The 17,231-nt window shown below is 30.9% G+C and overlaps 1 protein-coding gene across 7 annotated transcripts in view; it reads right to left on the reverse strand.

Moving 5' to 3' along the window:
• Window positions 1–17,231, reverse strand: part of Ankrd17 (ankyrin repeat domain 17) — a 148,238-nt gene that overhangs the window by 88,731 nt on the left and 42,276 nt on the right. The window contains exon 1 of one of the 7 annotated variants that reach the window (XM_058574043.1): window positions 3,065–3,371. The exons of the other annotated variants lie outside the window; for them this stretch is intronic. Within the exon in view, the coding sequence (XP_058430026.1) occupies window positions 3,065–3,067 (3 nt within the window). The 5' untranslated portion in view covers window positions 3,068–3,371. Of the gene's footprint in view, window positions 1–3,064; window positions 3,372–17,231 lie in introns of those variants that run through there. 7 annotated transcript variants of the gene reach the window in all.

A 17,231-nucleotide genomic window follows, 5' to 3' on the forward strand; every position in this document is an offset into this window, starting at 1 on the left:
GATAGCTTTAAAACACCTACAGACACATATACCATAAAATCTACAGGCATAAACCTGCTGAAATTTCAGAATTCTAAAGATAGAAAATACAAAAAGATTTTGGAGTGATGAAGGGGGAGGCTGTTAAGATGATTAAAAATCAGATTCATATCAGATTTCCTAAATCCAAAAAAGAAACACACTTGGATTCATAAAACTAAGCATTTAGAAAAGAAACCAGTAAATACAATATATCTTCAACCTCTCAGATTAATTATCAACAAATAATTCCTTAATGCTAGAAAAGTGAAAGTATATTAAGACATAAACATATTAGTAAGATTATTTTTATAAACACAAGAGCCATAACCAATAATGAAATATGCCAAAACCTACATTCCAAAGGAAGGGAGCAATTAGTTACAAATGCTAGTTAGCTTAATTTAAGATCTACCACAGGATAAGACTAATTCCCAAATGGGGAAGAAAACAGAAAACTCAATAAATTTAGCTACAGACAGGAAAGGGAATGGGGAGTCAAAGCAATAAGAAAATACAATGTTTTCATTATAACCTTAAATGTTAGGAGAAGACCCAAAATAAAAAGGAAAAGTTAATATACAATTAAGTGAAGAAAATTCTTCTATTTTTTTTAAATGACATGCAGATTAGGCTTAAAAGAAACAGTAAGAAAAAATCCAACCATATTCTACTTTGAGGGAGATATTTTCAATCATCATGATTGAAAATGGAATAAAAAAGCAATTTCAGTCAAGGGTGACATTATTCAATTAATATCAGCTGAAGAATTCAAAATAAAAAGCATTAAATGATAAAGAGAGATTTTATAATAACAGTTAAAACACACTAAGAGTATATAATAGCCAACAATAATGCACCAAACAATATAATAAAGAAACAAAGTAAAAATGCTAGAAATATAAGAAACTAGAAAAATCCATATAACTTAGTGAGAAACTCTGCAGATACTATTAGGAAATGAAGAGCAAGCATATGATGCAAGAATAAAGAGGATGAAGAAATAGAATTATCTATAGTTCTGGAAAACAGAACCGATTATACAGTCCTTAAAAATCAAACAAACAAAAATGTGATCAACTTTAAGCAAAAAGGAAAATCTCAATTGTTTTCAAAAATTTATACAAGGTCACATTCTTGGTACATAAAGCTAAAAGAAACTAAAAATTAACAAGTACCAGGGTGTCATGCTATTTGAAAATTTAAAAAGGAAATACAAAAAGTCTATTAACTCTCAGAAATCAAAAGAAATAAAAATTATTATTATTTCCTACTGGATTTGGCCATTTCTGTTTTTATAGAAAAAAATTAGCACTTTAAATGTATTCATTAGAACCAAAGCAGAACTAAAATAAGTAAGATTTAAAATCAAAATACAAATGAAAATATATCCATGTAATTAACAATGCTAAAAACAGAGGCAAAGAAATTGAGAGGGATCAGAGGTTTCATTATTGAAACCTCAAATCTGTTCCTGGGGTAAGACTAGCAAAAACAAACAAGTCTTTGGCAAGTATGACCAAAGAAAATGAAAGAAAGTGAAAAATATAAAAAGAACTATTAAATTTAGAAAATAACACAATCAATACATGTAAAAGTCTAAACTAAATGAATGGTTTTGTAGAAAAAGGTATTATTGAAATTAAACCCTGAAGAATATATATGCTGAAGAAATCTTAAGGGTAGTCAATGACTGACCTTCAAAATGGTACTGATCCCAAATGGATCTGGAGGTAATTTCTACCAATTTTAAGAAACATTAGAATATTTAAGAAACTGATTATTATTTTATTTACAACACCCAGAAGAGAGATGGGAAAACTCTTTAGCTCACTATAAATAATCTCAACAAACCTAAAATGGAATGGCAAAAAACAAATAAAACAAAAAACTTAAACAAACAATACTTATTAGCAAATTAAATGTAGAAGTAATATAACTACTACAAAAAAGAAACAATAAAAGAGGACACAAAGAAGGAGAATTAATTATAAAAAAAGAAATAATTTCCTTTGCTTAGGTTTTCCTAACACTTCTTTCTTCAGGTCTTAGCTTCTATTTTTTCAAATGATATCATCAAAGGAGGCTCTCTTTACCATACCACCCATTCTGTTTATGTCCTCGAGAACACTAACAGAGCCTGAAATTACCTTGTTATTGGGTACTTCTTTATTTATCTCTGTTCACATAAAAAAGAGGAGCCTTTCAGACTTTTCTGAATAATGACATTATGGTAATAACTGCACATCACTTGTATGTGGCACAGTTCTGGGAACATTACAATATATTAATACATCTTCACTGGATATTTTTAAAATAAAACATATTATGACCAGCATTAGTAAGTGTAATGTCTACCACATTAAAATATCAGAGTTCAAAAAGAACATAGATCATCTCAACAAAAATACTTGATTAAATATAATAGCCATTACTATAAAAAATACTTGTTAAACTAAAAGTAATCTACCAAAAATATAAAGCACATACACACACACACGTGTACATATAAGCAAAGAAATATATACATGGATACACATGTATATGTGCAGACTACATATACATATCCACAAACATACACAAAACTTTAAAAGTTTAAAAATTAGTAATATTAACTTAAATCAGGAACAAGATGATCAAATCAGAAATAGGAGTGAACAGTTCTAAAACACCTAACCAATGCAATAAGACCAGAACAAAACAAATGAAAAACCCTAAAAGTACAAATATTGAAAAAGAAAATAATGAAATGCCATCATTTTCTGCAAAAGTAATCATCCTTCTAAAAACTTCAAAGTAATCAAATGAAAACTAAATAAGTTGTAAGATCGAGATTAAAAAAGAAAAAACAATAGCCTTCTTATGTATACCCGCAATAAAACCCATCAAAAAGTGTAAAACAGAAAAGATGTAACTCAAAATAGCAAAAACTAAAAAATCCTGGAATGTACCTAACAAGGAAAGTGTTAAGACCTACACAAAAAAAAAACTACAAAACTTTACTAAAGGACATAAAAGACCACCCTGAAGAAATGGAGAAGCATACCATGTTCCTGGATAGGAAGACTCAATAAAGATGTCAATTCTCCCCAAATAAATCTGTAAATTCAATGCACTTCTAATCAAAATCCCAAAGGGATTTTTAATGGAACTTGACATGTTGACTCTAAAGTTCATCTGGAAGAGAAAATACACAAAATTGCCAAAAAATTTTTTGAAAAAGACAATGGGAGGGATGCCCTACCAGATGTCAAATATGGAATTGACAATAATCAAAATTGAATACTGAATCCAGAACACATATATTTGGGACATTTAACATGTGAAAAAGATGGTATCTCAAAACAGTGGGAAAAAAGATATATCACTGAATTATTTTGTAGAATAGCTATGAAGCTGAAAAAATAATTAGACTTCTACCACAGAGTACTTAAAAAATATATATGAATTAAAATCTACTTGAAACATACAAAAGCAATAGTAGAAAATGTTAAGAAACTAAATTGATAGGATAAGAAGGCTTTTCTTAGAAAAGACACAGAAGTCTAGAACCTAAGAAAACACATTTGACAGTGAAAAAATGAAAAAATGAACACTGATAGGCTAGGATAAAATATTACAAATTATATTGTATATATTGTTAAAAAAAATTATAGAAGTTTAAAATTTCAGTAAGGATAAAAATGACAAAATATTGAAGAAATACAAAGATGCAAAATTTACTGGAATCAGGTTAAAAACAAACTGAAATAAAGTATCATTTTTCATCATTGACAAATAATACCTAAAGTTTTAGAGAAAGGTTGGTAAAAACTAAAAATCAACATTTAAAAATGCTTTGGTTTAATTTCCCCTTCTTTTATGTTTTTTGTTTGTTTGCTTGCTTTGGGAGGGTGGCTGCTGGGGCTTTAGCCCAGGAGCACTTTAACACTGAGCCACAATTCCAGCCCCTTTTATTATTTATTTTGAGACCTTATGTTGTTTAGGGCCGAAACTGCAGACGCTAGTCAAAGTTGCAATCCTTCCTCAGCCTCCTGAGTCACTAAGATTACAGGCATTTGTCACCATACCTGGCTGTGTGTTTTTTTGGTTGGTTTGTGTTTGTTTTTATGTGGAAGTCTAGATGACTGATTTGAAAACTTCCTTCTTTTCTAATATAAACATCTAAGGACATAAATTTAACTCTACGCATAGCATTAGCAACATACAAAAAAATTAGGCCTATTTCATTCAATCCAAAATATTTTCTAATTTCCAGTGTGGCTGCCTCTTTGACCCATGTTTTACTTTTAAGTAATTTCCAAATATTTGGAGATTTCCCAGATTATCTTTCTGCTTTTTATTTCATTATGGTCAGAGAACAGAAAATCTTTTTAACTAAAAGTCAATAGGCCCTGGAAATTTTGTTTAGAATAAATAATTACTTTTACTGTGTGAATTTTAAATGAATTTCATGGAAAGGTAATTAACAAAAAAAGGCATATTGTGCTAAATTTTGTTATGTATACTGTGCTACAATAAAAAAAGCAAAAACAAGAAAAAATAATCATCCTTTGTGAGCAGAGTTTATCAAATCAGAGAAAGAGATTTAAAAGTTAATAGAAATAGTTACACTAGTATTTCTTTTAAATTCAATAGGAAAAGGTGGGGGGGGGGGGGGAGCCATTCTAAGAATCCTAAAAATTTTAAAGGTAGAATGGCTCTTAAAGATCAAAAATATCTATTATCACACTTACCTCTTGAACATATGTTTGTAACTCTGAAGTGCTCCATCTTAATGTCTTATACTTCAATTCTATCATTTTGCTATATCTATTAAATCTGAACTTTGAACTACATTCTAGAAACTTAAACATTTTCCCTTTCACTCAGTCTATCTGTTCTCTTCTGGGTCATTTCTTTCCTGTCCAGTTCACAGTTAACTGTGCCCATAATTCAAGAGTACTCTCTGGGTAGCTCCCTCAAAATACAACTTTATATGCTTCTATTCTTTGATTGATCAACTAATTTAAATACTGACATGTGCTCTGTATCACCTTAGACCCTTTTGTTTGTTAAATTATATGCCAGGGTAATTTCAACCATAAACAGAAGTTTTAACCATGATTACTTCATTGCAATAACTTGAAAAATTTATCTCTTCCCAGTTTCAGCTGAGCTTAAGTTCTGTATTACCTGAACTGCTAGTTATATTCTCCTGGATATATTATAGGTACTTCAATTAAGCATATCTTCAACTGGTATCTTTCTGTACCCTCTTCCTCATCACCAACAAAAAGAGACCTCTTATTCCTCCCATATATTTTTCTCAGAGGAAAGAACAGAGTTTTGCACTTATTATCTTCATTTCTTCAAAGACTCCACTGACCAGAGGTAATATTCCACAGGGGGCAGCACCAACAGGGGATTTCTAATAGGTTATCATTAGACAAATGAATTACAGAACTGTTTATTTATATATACACACAATTGCATGTACATGCATACATACGTATATACATACATATATATAAACCTAAAAGTATTCCAATTCTGTTTGAAATATAAATCAAGTCTTATAATTATTAAGAGCTGTCCAATGGTTCCTATTTCACTTAGATAAAAAGCCAAAGTCTTAACAATGTCCCCAAATGGCAAGAATTATTATCTGTTTGGTCATTTATGTAACCTAAGTAACAAAAATAATAACTTTCAATTTTTGGATAAGATCCAACAAAAATGGATATTCTTGGCATATCAAACCATGGTGAACAAGAAGTAGCAGTGGAATACTAGTTTGTTACTGATATTCTAGTTGCTCATTTAAAATCAAACACGTACATATGTACCATATTTAATAAATTTCTAAACAGACCAGAGCTGTCAGTTATAACTAGTGTTTCTCTTATCAATTTTGCTTTATATGAATCTAAAGGAAACACCAATTAGAAGGTATATTTTATGTAATGCAATAAAAATAGACTAAAATTATGTTTGCTTGGATTTCTATTAAATTCTAAAATTAAAAAAAAAACTGGGAAAAACAGTGAACTCCTTTTTAGGTAAGGCTTTTGAACATTTGTATTAGCATCAATCTAGATGAAATTGTGAAAGAACTTCAAATTGAGAAAGTTTATATTACATAGACATTAGTTCCTAAAAAGCTGAAAGTACAGAAAGACACCAAATACCATAAACAAACAAATGTAAAGCAATGCTCCTCCCTTACTATCAAAAAAACTCATTAGAAAAGGGACAGTCACCTTATGTTTGCTTCTTTGTTTGGAAAATACACAGTAGCCCAAAACAATTCAGTCTAACATATAGTTTATATTAACATCACTTGAAAGACTTTTTTAAGGCAAAGAAATGTATCAAGACTAATATTCCTGAAGATATGGTCTCAATTCTAAGTGCTTAAACAAGCCTTTTAAAGATTACTTTAAAAACTAACCCCTAAATAATTTCATTGTGGAGATCAAGAATATATAGCTATATAGGGGAAAAATGAAAAACAATTGTCTTAATACCATCTTCTCTAAGAGTAGGTATTTTTGACTTGATATACAAGCATTATACAGACTATGAAAGTGCTTCCTTGCAAAAATCTTAAGTGCGTGGGAAGATGAGCTCTGGAATACTGTGCCACGTGACACGAAAAGTAACTTTGTTAAAGACATTATTGGCAAAGGTACATATAAAAATCTGGATAAAATTATTTTACAAAATGTGAGACTGGTTTAACAATTACTTTATAAAGTAAGTATACATTTAAGTAGTTCCTCTATATACTAAAATTTATATTTAAGTAGAAATTACACTGGCCTCCTCGCTTAAAAGTGGCCTCATGATCAATTTCACAGTACTGAAATATTAAGATTTCCATAACTTAGTTGTTTGTTTATTGGTTATTTATTTATTTTGCATGGCCTGATTAAAAAATGATCTGCAAAGTATTTAGACAATCCCTGGAAACTGACCTGCACTTTGCAAGGTATAACCAAGTAACTCTTATTTTGAAATAATCTTACTATACATACATGAAATCAGAATCATAAAAAGCCATGCTTGCGAAGAAGGAAAAGGGGAAAAAAAAACCTCTTTAAAAAAAAGTGGCCCTGCTTTGGTTTCTCCAATGAAGTCTTATTTTCTCATCTACTATTTTTGTCCTGTGGTGTCAGACAAGCAGCAACCAGATACAAGATTTGAGTCCCATTGAGTATTTACACAAAAGTTTTGCTTTCATACTAAAAACAGGACTATTTTGCAACTGATTTAAATAAATATAACACTGAACTACCTCAACTTACAAAGATTAAAACTTATCATTTGCATTATTAAAAGATCTTCCTGGGTGATCCAGTATATACTGTTTAGCTAAATAATTTGGACATATGTCTCAATGATGAGAAAATTTACTTTTGGTTGGTGAAGCCTATCTTTACTGATCTCTGTTTACCCTATAGTACTTCACACATCAAATAAAATGCTGGTTAAATTTAATGTTATGTACCACTTTTTATTTCCATGATTTAAAATATGTGAAAAAAAAATTAATCTCCAATTAACTCCAATGTCCGATTTGTCGGAATAAATTGACTCATCTCAACTTACATTGGTGTTTGAGTCACCAACTCCCAATCACTCTAAAATGAAAAGCTCTAAAATTTTCTCATCTTATACTTCTCAGTTAAGAGAAAGGTAGAAGATGGAAATGCATGTTACTACACAAATACCATTCAAATCTTAGATATCACTAGCTATACAGTAAATACTGTTTACATTATGGAAATTGAGGCTTACCTGTTCTTTACAATATAAACCACTGTGATATAATGCAAAAAATATAGTCTGATTAAGCTTCACATTTTACAAAACAGCACACCAAAAATAACATGGTTAAGGGAGGAGAAAACAGGACTGAGGATATTCCACTGGAAACCTAACCAATTCTGTATTCAAACATTAAAACATATAGTAATAAAAATACTAGCACAACTGAAAAGCCATTAAATTTCCACAAGTAATATACTATGTTAAGCCCAATTCTTGATTTTTAAAAGTAAAGAGAATCCTATCAAAGCACTTCACAAGAAAACAAACTGAGCAAAGGTGAAGAAATTAAGGTAAAAGACATCATATTAAATATAGTCAACGCTTGGTATATTCAACCTTGGCAGTATGTTATATAAGTCAGCCACTATTATTTGATAGTATAAAATTAAAAATATTGAGAACTACTGTGTACAAACTAAGATTTCTTCAGATTTTGACCACCATCATTTCCTCTAACTTTAGGGTATCCATGCACATATAATCTAAATCAAAATATTTTTTAAATTATGCCAGAACAGTAATTATATACTAGAATTGTCCCAAGAATACTGAAATATATGGTCACTGATCTATCTACCTGCTTAATCGTATACAAAACTTACATTATAGAAACATTCAATGCAACAGAACACTCATACTAAATTGTCATCCATTACCTAGAGTAATAATGACAAGATATCCAGTATTATTTAATTAGCAGTAAAAATAAATCTATATACTGAAACCCTTAAATCACCCAAACAAATTGTTTAGTTTCTCAATGCAAATAAAAATCATGTTTGGTTACACTGCAAATATATAAGAAGGAAATTACTCAACAGCCATCAACTCAATGTTTCATTGATAAAGAGATTATTTAAGGACAGGTCTAATTGACAAAAATCTTAAGAATCCCCAAGAAACCTCATCACCTTAGCGTTAATTGTTAGTGGTACTAATGACTATATTAAGCTGTATTATTTACTTTCTTGTCTAATTTGTTGGTCTTATAACTAGAATGCAAACTCTGTAAAAACAGAAAATTAATCTGTTTTTCTGCTGTAATTCAAGTCAAGAGCAGTGCAGGATACAGGAAAGCAATTTCTTGAATGAACATTACACTGAAGATATTTAGCTTTGAAGTAAGGCGCAGGGGCACAGACCTGTAATCCCAGTAACTCAGGAAGCTAAGAAAAATCATAAGTTTGAGGTCAGATACATATCTTAGCAAGACCCTGTTCTCAAAATTGAAACTAAAAGGGACTGGTGATGTTAGCTCAGTGGTAGAGCATTCTTGGGTTCGATCCCTAAGAGTTTGGGGTGTGTGTGTGGGGGGGTATTTAACTGTGACAAATCCTTTATTTGGGGATCCTGAGACATCTCCATTCCTCCCTATTTTTTCATCACTTAAAACACTTCTAAAAAAAAGTATATCCATGAAGTACATCTTCTTCATTTACAGGGTACTACTGCATTGACATTTCATATTGGTTTAGTATATGTACTTTCTAAAACTTGAAAAATGCTAAATATTAAAGTGAATTCTTTAAAGAATAAAGAGCTTTATTCTCTATTTGCACTGATTATGGAACAAACATAATTCTAGTTACAAAATAAAATGATATAGGAAGAAAAATTTGGTCCAAATTATTTAAACAGTGAAAAAGACTATGACAGATTATGAAAACTCCCTATTCAAATTTTTTTAGAAAGCATCACCCAGTTCAGGTTTGTGCTTCCATTCAGCAATTAATAAAGAAGCAACTTTATTCTCTCAAAGTTTTTCAGGAAACTTCTTTAAATGCTCTTCACCCATAGTCTCAGTATGGTAGAGTTATACACCAGAATTATTTCTTAAATATACTGATGCCTGGCCCAAACCATGACTTACTCACTCTGGGATATTTTGTGCTTGGGCACAAGGACAATTAAAAGCTCCCCAGGTTAAGTATCATGGTCAAGGTCAAAACCACTGCTTAAAAGATCAAAATTAGCAACTCCATTATGAAAGTAGTTTATTATATGAAGATAAAAATAGCTTATATCTAATAAAAAGCATTTAGTCATTTTAACTGTTGTTGGTTTTTGTTTACATTCAAAACTAGCATTTTATAAGCCACATAAAAGAATCTTTCTCATGCTTTCAATTATTAAGCAAATACCATTAAAATACCTGTAATATTCTCAGCACTGTGCTAGTCACTAAAGAATAAAACTGGATCCCTGATATGTGAAAACTACCTCAAAACATAAAGCCACATCTCCAAATTGATTCCAATAGGAAAATTAAAAGTAATCCAAACATACAAAAATACAGATGTACAATATTACGTTCCCAAGCTATTATGCAATAATATTAGTTATAGTATGTACTTAGAGTTATGTAATAATAAAAAGTGGTACTTCCATTAGATTTAAGGGCTAGGGAAAATATAAACAATATGTGAAGGGGAAAAAGCAAAAACAAATATTTTTATATAATATGATCACAAAAGACTAAAATTGTACATATCTGCAGAGAATGGACTAAAAAAAATATCAAAATTTAATACTGTTCACCTTTTAAACTTGCAATTTTAATTTTCTTTGAATCTTTCCAGATTTTTCTATGCTTTCCATAATATTTTATAACTAATAACATTTTCCATCTCATACATACCTAAAGAGCTAACCACAGGATGATTGCTATCAATAATAATAACCTCAAACAATTTATTTTATATTAGTTGGGGCAATTTTTTTTTTAAATTTTTTACTCAGTATGTTAAGCTCACCAAAGATGTGCAAAGAAACAAAAGCACCTTAGATGATGCTATACAGGCATGGCACACTATCAATAGTTAACACTGTCAGATCATTATGGCAAGTGGCATCTACAATGTCACTGCACTGACATGTTTCTATTAAGTATATACTGCATGCACACAAAATGAATTGACTACAAGGAAACAGAAGAGATTTAGAGAGATTTAAGATGTAGCACTCAATTAGCCAAAAAGATATTTCATTGCAATTTTGCTACAGAAAGTTACAGTACAAATGTCTCCACAAATCAGTAGTTTGAACACAATAACTATGCATTTATAGTCACAACAGACTAACTGGTACCCAAGTAGACAACCCATCTCTTTTAGACAATGGACAACAGGCAAAACAAGGGCATGGCCACTGACAATAACAAAGAAGTGAGATCTGCTGCTTTCCTGCTTTCTGCTGAATGCAGCAGTATTTACCAAACACAGGGCAGGGAGAGGGAACCAAAGTACTACTTAGCTCAGGAGGTAAACATTAGAGTTTGGAAAAGCTAAGGTAGCTATAACTTGGGGGCAGAAATTCATGAAGAACAACAGACTGAGAAAAGAATTACTAGGGAGCTGTAAGCTAAACAAGTATGGGAGACATAGAGATCGAACCAGGCCAAAAAAAAAAAAAAAAAAAAGGAGAATTACACTGAACACCTGAGGTATTTGGTAGAGAACCCAGAAAGGCCAAACATAAAAGTGGGGCCACTCATAGACTTCTAGAAAAATGTTCTACAAAAGCTTCAAAACAAGTCTCAAAAGGATGAAGCTGATTCTCAAGGAACCTAACTACCAGCCAAAATTAAATTCAATACTTCTTAAAAGGAATGAAATCCTAACACTCAATGCTGTAATATCACAATGTCCAGCATCAAATAAAAATTACTAGATTGCAAAGAAACAAGAAAATATTTCCCATAACCAGGGGGAGAAAAAGTAGAAACAGGCTCTGAAATGAGAGATATTAAATTATAAATTAGCAAATAAAGGCTTGAGAACAGGTATGCTTGAAGATTTAAAGAAAATATGAACATAAGGTGGAGAAAAATTAAGTCTGTGAAACTGAATAATCAAACAGAATTTCTAGAGTTGAAAAACAATATTTGAAATAAAAAATTCACTAAATAGTCTGTAACATGTGATTAGATGTTGCAAAAGAAAAGACCAGTGTAATCTTAAGACAGTAACAGAAGTTATTCAAATTTAAGCACAAAGAGAAAAAGGTTAAAAAAAAAAAAAAAGGGGCAGAGACAAAATTATCTTTGGGACAATATCAAGTGATCTAACAGCATGTCACTGGAATTCTGGGATAAAAACAGGTGGAAAGACAAGAAAAACATTTGAAGAAATAGTCTGAAAACTATCTAAATTTGACAGACTATAAGCTTACAAATACATTAAGGCCAATAAACTTCAAAAAGGATAAACATAAAGAAAAATACACAAGAAAAGTACATCACACTGGAACTATAGAAAAATAATGATAAAGGGGAAAAAAGAGGAAAAATGACATTATATACAGAAGTTCTATTATCAGAAGGACTGGAAGACAGAAGACCAAAAAAAAAAAAAAAAAAAAAAATCATTTAAAGTGCTAAAGGGGAAAAAAAAAAAAAGCAACTTTTAAATGAAAAATCCAATATGCTATGCAAATATTCTTCAAAAGTAAGGAGATATAGAAATGTTTAGACAAAAATCTAAATTTGTTCCATCAAATATGTACTATTAAATAAAGAAACTCTGGAGCTGGGGTTGTGGTTCAGCAGAACGACTGCCTGGCACGTGTAAGGCCCAAGGTTTGATTCTCAGCACCACATAAAAACAAATAAATAAATAAAAGGTAGTGTGTCCAACTACAACTAAAAAATAATTTTTTTTAAAAAAAAAGAAACTTTAAAAGGAAATCTCCAAAAAGTGGATAGAAAATAATAACCAGTAAAACTGGATACAAAGTGATAAAGAGGACAGAAATGATATAAACATGAATGTCTAACTTTTCTTCATTTAAGAAAATAAATAACAATAACCTATTAAGGCAATTCACACAACACACACAGCAATTAAATGCATGATAATAACCAGATAACGAGAACAGACATATAAGAAATGAAATAAAGTAGTATCAGATTCTTAACATTATATGAGAAATGATATATTATGCAAAGGCAATGATAAATAAACTAGCACATACATATCACAAGCACAAGAACCATCACAAATAAAACAGATAATAAGTTAATGGAGATAATAAAATGGAATATTAAAAATATCCACAAAAGACTCAGCATAATCTAACAAATCTTTAGCAGAAAAGAAAAGAATTGCAACCTCATTTCAAAATATACTACAAAGGTATAATAGTCAAAATAATATGGTATTAACATAAAAACAGGACCATACCAGCATAAAAACTCAGACCAGTGGAAGAGAATAGAGAGTCTAGCAATAAATTCACCCCTTTCCAATCAACTGATTTTCAACAAAGAAGCCAAGAACATTTAACAGTGAAAGGACAGTCACTTCAACAAATAATACTGGGAGAATTAAATAGATATTCATATTTATAAGAATGAAATTGGACCTTTGTCTCACATCACATACAAAAAAAAATGACTCAAAGACTTAAATATAAGATGGATCAAAGACTTAAATAGAAGAGTAAGAATTCTTAAACTACTTGAAGAAAACACAGGAAAAATATTCTATGACACTGCTCAAGCAATGATTTACTTGATGATATCACCAAAAACCACAGGGGAAAAAAATTAAAAAAAAAAAATGAATATGTTTACTTCAAACGAAAATGTTTCTGCACATGCAAACAAACCATCAATGAAGTTAGGACACAACCTACAGAATGAGAAGAAACACTTGCAACTACACATCTTTATGAGGGGTCAATATCCAAAATTAGAACATAAGAATTCAATATCAAGAAGACAATTCAATTTAAAAATGGGGAAAGGACCTGAATAAATATTTATCCAAAGAAAGCATACAAATGACCAACAGGTATATGAAAAAGTGTTCCAATAATATCAATTTTCAGAGAAATGTGAATTAGAAACACATTCAGATATCATATCCCACAAGTGCTAGAACAGCTAATATCAAAACAACAAAAGACAGCAAGTATTGGTCAAGGACGTAGAGAAAGGTATACTGTTGGTGGAAACAAATTAGTACAGCCATTAGGAAGAACAGTATGGAAGTTCTTGGAAAAAAAATGAAAGAATTAACGTATGATTCAGAAATCTCACTACTAATTATATATCTAAGGGAAAAAATATCAGTATTTCACAAAGATAACTGCAATTGAATGCTCACTGAAACATTTTTCACAAAACCCAAGATGTAGGAATCAATCTAAGTGAATTGAATATTAATAAAAATGAATTGAATATTAATAAAAATGCCACACATCAAAATTTGTGGTATAGCCAGGTATGATGGATAAATTAACAAGAAAATACATTATACATACAAAATGAAATACTATTTAGCCTTTAAAAAGGAAATCCTGCCATTTGAGACAACATGGATGAACCCTGAGGATATCATGCTAAGGGAAACAAGACATGCACAGACACACATATACACTTATTTGTACAACCAAAAAAGGGTCAAGTTCATAGAAGTAGAATGGGGGAGGGTATCAAAGTTTCTGTTAGGAGAAATAAGTTGAGATGTATTTACAATGCCTCTATAGCTAGTAACAATGTATACTTGAAAACTCCTGAAAGTAGATTTTATGTATTCTCATCACAAATAGTTGGTATGAGAAACAATGCACCAATCAATTAGCTCAGTTTAGCCATCATGCCTTACAACATAAATATATACAATTTTTATTTTTAAATTAAAATTATAAACACTAAATAAGGTAATATAAAAGGCATAAACAAAAGAAAAAGAATAACAAACAGGACAAATAGAAAACACTTAGTCAGCTTTAGAGGCTGAAGCAGGAGGATGGGTTCAAAGCCAGCCTCAGCAACTTAGTGAGGCCCCAATTAACTCAGCAAGACCTTGTCTCAAAACAAAAGGGCCAGATGTGACTTGGTAGTTGAGCACCCCTGGGCTAGACCCCAAATAAATAAATAGATAGATAAATACAATTAGCAAGATAGTAGAAAACATAAAATACTGATAATCACATCAAGTGAAGATGGACTAAATGTAGGAAAAGACAAAAATATTAACAAGAAAAAAGGAAGAACTATTTGCAAGCCCTCTATAAAAAACACTATTTAAATATAGTCATTTTAAAACAATGGAGAAAGATATGCCACGCAAACATTAGTCATAGAAATGCTGGTAGAACTATTACTAACATCAAAGTATATTTCAGACAAAATAAGAAATATTAACAAAGCTAAAGATGAACATTTCATAATAAAAGGATCATTTTGGCAAGAATATATAGTAATCCTAAATTTGAACATATTTCATAAAAAAAGTTCCATATACAAAGCAAAAACTGACAAATCGGAAAAAAATAAACCTCTGTTATATTTGGAGATTTCAACATTTGTCCCAACATCAAGGGAAAAAATAGAAAATCAGTAAGAACATAAAAAACTTGAACATTATTAACAAGCAATCTAATTGACATTTATAGAATATTTAAAAATTACAGAGAATATACTCTTCAAGAATCCAGAGAACATTCACTCACTAAAATGGACCATACTTAGGGAAATAAAGCAACATTTAATACATTTAAAAGAAATGAAATCAGAATGTACTACATTTCCTGGCCAAATTAAATTGGAAGCCTATAATATCCCGACATATTTAGAAATGAAACAATACTTTTTAAAAGATCAAAGAAATGAAATAATTAACTTTTAAATAACCCATACATCCACTCTCAGAAAGGGTCCTTCATCTAAACTACAGATCAAAAATGATTTGATCCAGGGCTGGGGTTGTAGCTTGGTGGTACAGAGCTTACCTAGCATGCGGGAAGCACTGGGTTTGATCCTCAACAACATATAAATAAAGTTATTGTGTCCTTATACAACTAAATTTTTTTTTTAATTTAAAAAAATGATTTGATCCAGGCACTGTGGTGCATACCTGCAATCACAGTGGCTTAGGAGGCTTGAGGCAAGAGGATAATCAAGTCCAAAGGCAGCCCCAGAAACTTAGTGAGTCCCATGCAATTCAGCAAAACCCTGTTTCTTAAGTAAAATATTTTAAAAAGGACTCAGTAGTTAAGTACTCTCGCTGATTCAATCTTCCATACCAAAAAAATTAAAAACTTTTTAAAAAATAATTTGAGCAACTTACATTCTCAATTCTCCCAAAATTGATATAGAAATAGAATGTCAAAAAAGCACAGAACATAATGTCCAAAAGTAATTGGCATTACAGTTTAACTTTCATTTCAATCTGAGTTAAGAAAAACAGAGTGAATCAGAGGAAATCACGAGATGTTAGAAAACTTTCAGAAATGAATATTAATAAAAATGCCACACATCAAAATTTGTGGTATAGCCAGATATGGTGGGGCACACCTGTAATCCCACCTTTAGACTAGGGAGGCTGAGGCAGGAGGATTTCAAGTTCAAGGGTATCCTCAGCAATTTAGCAAGGCCTTAAGTAACAGCAAAATCCAGTCAGACCCAGTGGCACACACCTGTAATTTCAAGTACTCTGGAGGCTTAAGTTCCTCAGCAACTTGGTAAGACTCTGTCTCAAAAATAAAAAATAAAGCTGAGCACAGCAGTGTGCACCTGCAATCCAGTGGCTTGGGAAGCTGAGACAGGAAGGCTAGAGATGTAGCTCGGGTGTAAAGTGTCCCTAGGTTAAATCCCCTGAAAGAATGAATGAATGAATAAACAGGCCTGGGAATAAAGCACAGTAGTAGAGTTTACCTGGGTTCAATCACCTATATAACAAGAAAACCACTAGTAGAAAATTCTTGTATCTACTAAAGAAACTGAAATTTTAATTAAAACCTTCTCACAAAATTCTAGTAGCAAAAAATCATGAACTTTCAGAAAGGAGGCAAAAAGGACATACACTCCATTACTTTATGACAGTAGCATTTCTCTAATAGGAGAAGAGATCAAGGTACTAGAAGAAAACTAAAGAAAAATATGCCTTGTGAACAATAATAATCCTTTATAAGGTACTAGCAAATCAAATCCAGTCAAACATAAAAGAGGTTATATATCACTATCCAGTGGAGATTATCCCAAGAATACAAAGTTGGTTTAAAATCTAAGACCAATTTAATATAATTCACACAATAATAAAATAAAGGACATAAATGTCAGGATCAATCTTGAAAGATGCAGATAAAAGCACCAGACAAAACTCAACTCTTTAAGGATAAAAACTCATAGTAAATTAAGAAGTAAAGGGACTATCCCCCCAAATAATAGAATCAAGAAAGAACAACAGATAACCTCATACTTAGTGGTCAAAGACAGTACTTTTCCTACTAAGATCAGGAAGAAGAACAAGATGTCCACAGTCAACAATTCTGTTTAAAACTTTACTAGAGGTCCTACCTAGGACAATAAGTATTAAAGAATCAAAAGGCACAGAGATGGACAACAGGGTAAAAACTGACTTTATTTGTATATATGGTCAGATACACACAAA

The sequence above is a fragment of the Marmota monax genome, unplaced genomic scaffold (assembly GCF_021218885.2).
Source record: "Marmota monax isolate L192 unplaced genomic scaffold, Marmota_monax_Labrador192_F-V1.1 WCK01_AAM20220418_F8-fsc00132, whole genome shotgun sequence".
Taxonomy (NCBI): Eukaryota; Metazoa; Chordata; class Mammalia; order Rodentia; family Sciuridae; genus Marmota; species Marmota monax.